Source organism: Lactuca saligna, chromosome 8 (assembly GCF_052625555.1).
Source record: "Lactuca saligna cultivar CGN05327 chromosome 8, ASM5262555v1, whole genome shotgun sequence".
NCBI lineage: Eukaryota > Viridiplantae > Streptophyta > Magnoliopsida > Asterales > Asteraceae > Lactuca > Lactuca saligna.
This window is the reverse complement of record NC_136424.1, coordinates 184,884,448-184,889,341: the sequence shown is the minus strand read 5'-3', so window position 1 is coordinate 184,889,341 and position 4,894 is coordinate 184,884,448. Positions and strand designations below refer to the sequence as shown.

Below are 4,894 nucleotides of genomic sequence, written 5' to 3'. Positions count from 1 at the left end.
TCTTGATCTTCAGTTGACGAATCATGTATCTTGAACATGTGGACTTTATTTTCTATTGAAGACCACTTCGAGAGTTTCGACACTGCAGTTTGGGTATTTTGATATATTTCCGGCACAACAAAGATTATTTTCATGTAGAGTTATTCTCGTTTCTATGATATTTGTTCGAGCAGCCTCCAGCAACTGAATCACCGAACTTCTCATAACCGCAAAGTATCCATTTTACTTTATTTCTCGTATCTTATCAAGACCCTTCATACATTTAGGGAAAACCTTCTTACCTCTTGGTATCCGACACTCTCCATCCCGATGATATATTTATTTTTCGTGGGCTTGAGGGCTTGAGGTTTCAAGGTGGAACATGCTGCTTTAAAGGCTGCCACATGCAAGGTTACAAAAACTTGAGAAATCGTGCATGAAATATCAATATATGTTCATACCATTTGCGTTTGATATCCTCGTCTCTGATGTGGTAGAACTTTTTAATAGAGTACAACTGATCATGTATAACAATATTATATCACATAGATCCATATATATAGTCTTAAAAAAATCATTTTATCATGTAAAAAGATTTAGCAGCCCAGCTTGTTATCCGTTTACCTTCCCATTCGTTATATTGTGATCACTAAGGCGTTTACGATTGAAATAAAAAATACACTACTCTTAAAGTCAAAAAAGAAATAAAAAATTAAGCTTATTGCATGTTCAAGTGTATACACTATAATCTGATTTATTAATGCAAGATTAGGAAAAACGTCACTTCATATTTTAACACAGTTACATTGCATCATCTTTCTATATAATATCAAACATTTTTTTTTCCAAATATATACAATCACTCTGTTTAAGCACCAATATCAAACTACATATATACCGGACACAAACATCTTGTTGGTGTCTTTATTAACTAAAACAAACCACGCATCACTCATCAGCATAATTTGCCGATTTCTTTAAAAAAAACGCAAATCAATCAACTTAATTAATTGACCGAAGCACAATGTTTTCTGATTTCACCAGCGCTGCCTGTCAGAACTTCGATTTGACCCATTTTAACCATCGATTCTTCAAAATCTTTAAAAAATGTGGATCCATGCGATTGTGCTTGAAGCTTTACATATGCAGCTGTTTCCTTGTCATCAAGAAGAGCAGCATCCGATTGAAACAAGCCCCTCCTTTTCATGACAATAGTGTAGTAATCCTCATCGAATGTTCTGAAACTCCCAGGATCCATTTCCAACAGTGTGGTGGTGTCGGTGGGCTTACACTTTTTCTTCAAGAAAGGTACATATTTCGGGTCTAGAGTAGGGTCAGTGTCACCTTTCCCCGTAAAATTGTACAACCGAATTACAATGGTAGAGCATTGAGAAGTTCCTATAGTGTGTCCTCCTGTATGAACATGCAAGACTTTAAACCAATCTATTTTATTCTATCTCCATTTATTTCATTCCCTTATAAATTCAACATCAGCAATTAAATTAATCAACCTCGGGGAGGGAAATAGGACAAAAATACCTGAAAGGACTACAAGATCCTTTACACTCAAGCCTTTGGAGGCAAACTGTGCTTTGAGTTGAGCAATGTTTCCAAAAGGAGCAGGTAGTGATAAACTCTCCAACGCTATGGATACACTTCCATCTCTTCTCCCTAAAGGAACTGGCCACCATGGTCCTTTAATCTAGAAAAAAAAACACATACGTATTTTTTTTTTTAGGGAAAGTGATTTAAAAGGCCAACCAAGTTTCCAAACCATTCAAAAAAACCCAATCATGTTTTGTCTGTTCAAAAAAACTCAACGAACTTAACATTTTGTTTAAAAAGTTCAACAAAGTTTCAAACCGTTCAGAAAATTCTAATTTTGTTTTGTTTAAGTTCGTTGGGTTTGTTTTGAACAGTCAAAACATGATTGGAGTTTTTTAAACATTTTGGAAACTTCGTTGGTCTAACAAGTCATTTTTCCGATACAGTAATAAGCCACGTCATCTGTTTATCTTATTTGACTTTCGAGAAAATGTAACTTAGTTGGACTTTTTAGATAAAATGTTAAGTTTGTTGGGTTTTTTTGAACAGACAAAAAACGGTTTGGAAACTTCGTTGGACTTTTAATCATTTTTCCTTTTTTTTAAATTTACTTTTTTGAGTGGCTTTTTCAAGACCAATATATTTTTCATCATGAAATCGCATATATTAATTCATTAGTACCTGGTAGACTGCATCACGAGCTACCAAAGATAAGATATCTGCACAAGAAACAACACCTGGACATTCTTTTTCTAATGCAGATTTTGCAGCGTCAATAACTTGATAACCTCTGAGCGAAAGATTGGGAGGTCCAACTTTCTCGGCTGCGTTAGTTTTGGTAGAGTCTAATAGTACAGACCCATCACATCCCTGAAGCATAATCAAACACCATTAGCTTAAGAGATAAAGTTATGTAAATACCCTAACGCATGCATAAGAATTACTACTAGCTATGTTATGTTTGAGGAAAATAAACTATATAAATTTCAAGAAACGAATAATATTATTGTACGTACCCTAATAAAACAATCATGAAAGTGCATGCGGAGCAAAGGAGCTGCAAGAGATGGAGCTACAGAAATATGATCAGCTGTCACCTTTGCTACGATAGCCTCTACGTTAGGGCATGTTTTTTGGTAGAATCCTAACTTGAGGTAACTACCATTGGCAGAGGTAAAAACAAAGGCAAGATAAAGGAGTTGAAGAACAAGTAAAGAAATGTGTTTTTTGTATGCCATTTCTTCCAAAACACACAATGGGAGTGATGATTATGAAAGCAAAGACTGTCTTGGTTTTATAGATGCAAAGAAAAGAAAGACTTATTCAAATTGTGTCCAAGAGCCATTCGAAATGAACTTCTCAACGAATAATACTTGTCAGCGTTCTATTCTTGTGCATACTTGAACTACTTTATCTTTGTCAACTCTTATTTCATTAATACCTACTGGGCTCTATTCAAAAAACTAAAACATATTTTGTATTTTTAAACGTTCTAATGCATCACAATCATAGACCATGTCTAAAATATCAAGATCGAAGTTATTTGGAAATTTCCATGTTTTTTCAAGACAACTTCAATTTTGTTTAGCAGTTTACTCGGAACCCTTGTTTGTTTCATTAATTACGTCCAAAACTCGAAAGCCTTATCCAATATCCAATTAAGAAGGTGAAAAGTGGAAATGAGACACCGACTAAGTATTTCTAAATTATGAAGCAACATTTTTGGTTGACTTTTGCTGGATTTTATAATATAGATTCGAAGCGAATCTACTTGCTTGCTTCATTCTGACCGATTCCAATCGACAACAGAAAAATAATAGAAAGGAAATCGTACATGAGATAATGATAATTATAGGTTCTAGTTGCTTGTTTTTTAGAGTATCACCTACTTCTACATAAACTAACTAAGAAGACTGAGACAGATAGGATTTTATATGGATCAGCTGATACACGTTGGTGATATTTCATGTAATTTGAAAAGAAAGATTTCGTTTTTGGGTACCCCTTGGGAAGGGAATGCGGTATCTCGGATCATTGGTACGTGATTCCATTCAAAACAGGTGTCTGGAATATCTGTTGGATTGCTTAGTAGGGAAAAACACATGAGATACTATATCCTTTGATGTCAAGTGAAATTCATTTATAGTTTTCTCAATCATCGATTACGAGGTCGTTATTGGCTATCGGTTTTTTTAAAAAACGCTAAGAATGTTCAATTTGTTGAATATTTCTTTAGATAAATGAAACTTATCAGATAAGTTACAATCCGAACGAATTTAATTACATGGACATGAATTTCGTTTGGAAATGCATTCCATTGGTATTCATTAGTAGTTTTTTGTTTGGTGTTTAAATATACGGTTAACATCCTAAAATGGAAACCTACTTTTTCATTTTTATCATATAGGCTTGCATTTAGATCAGCCATAAATTTAGCCCGGAATATAATTCAGCGACGGATGTCCCATCACTTATTTTCCGAGTATTTTCCTACACATTAGCGACTGACTAATATAAATCGATCATTCGGGATTTTGGACCGAATCTCTGTTGCTAATTTAGAAAGGACTTCCCTGAGTTGGTATGTTAAAATGATATTTTAAAATCAATTACCAACGAAACTTTTTTCATCATTCGGTAATTTTAAAATCAAATACCAACGAAACATTTTGAATCATTCGGTAATTGAGATCCTTGAGGACCTTGACAAATGACAATCATATCTTCCAAAGAAAATAGTTAATTACATGGATGGTGACTATAATCTGGTGTAATTTTTGCATTTGGTCTATAAACTTTTATTTAATTTGGATGGTCGTTTAAATTTTATAATTTTGCGTATTTGGTCCCTAATAACATAAAAAGATGGCTGTACCCTTATAACCATTCAAATATTTTATTATACATTTATTATTTAGACACAATATATTTATTAAAATAATACATATGGTCCGACCACAAACGCTACAGGGAAAAAGACAATTAGTGGCGACAAAAGTCGCCGTTAAAGGGTCTCATTGTTGCAGGTAATGGTAATAGCAGCGACACGTTGCCGATAATCAGCCGCCGCTACTGATCCGTCGCTCTTGATCAATTTGTCTCAACTAAAGAGAATAGTCACCGCTAATGTTTGTGTCGCCACTAAAGAGTATAGTCTCCACTAATGACGAAGTCACCGGTTATGATGAAGTCGCTGGTAAAGTGTTGTCGACTAGATTTCTTGAAAGAGTATCATGCATGGTGTAACACATGTTCTAGGTATTAATCAATTTACCTAATTTTTTTAGGGTTTTGTGCATGGACTCAGCGAGTATGGGTGCTCCAACTCGTCGAGTAGAGACTATTATAAGGACGCGGGACTTGGATGCTA

The 4,894-nt window shown here is 34.5% G+C and overlaps 1 protein-coding gene across 1 annotated transcript; it reads right to left on the bottom strand.

The window, feature by feature from the left end:
- Positions 1–747: 747 nt before the first annotated feature.
- On the bottom strand, positions 748–2,804 carry LOC145012105 (peroxidase 27-like). The gene is made up of 4 exons (XM_078970888.1): positions 2,541–2,804; positions 2,206–2,394; positions 1,519–1,681; positions 748–1,392 (listed from the first exon to the last, which is right to left on the bottom strand). The coding sequence occupies exons 1-4, from the start codon at positions 2,760–2,762 to the stop codon at positions 986–988; spliced, it is 981 nt and encodes a 326-aa protein (XP_078827014.1). The 5' UTR covers positions 2,763–2,804; the 3' UTR covers positions 748–985.
- Between the last annotated feature and the right edge of the window lie 2,090 nt (positions 2,805–4,894).

Bases quoted from the DNA above. Each gene is read 5' to 3' on its own strand.
- LOC145012105 (XM_078970888.1), bottom strand. From the start codon at position 2,762: ATGGCATACAAAAAACACATTTCTTTACTTGTTCTTCAACTCCTTTAT. The intron at 2,395-2,540 runs GTACGTACAATA...ATTATGCTTCAG, and splicing joins TTCATGATTGTTTTATTAGG to GGATGTGATGGGTCTGTACT. The intron at 1,682-2,205 runs GTACTAATGAAT...TTTTTTTTCTAG, and splicing joins CTCGTGATGCAGTCTACCAG to ATTAAAGGACCATGGTGGCC.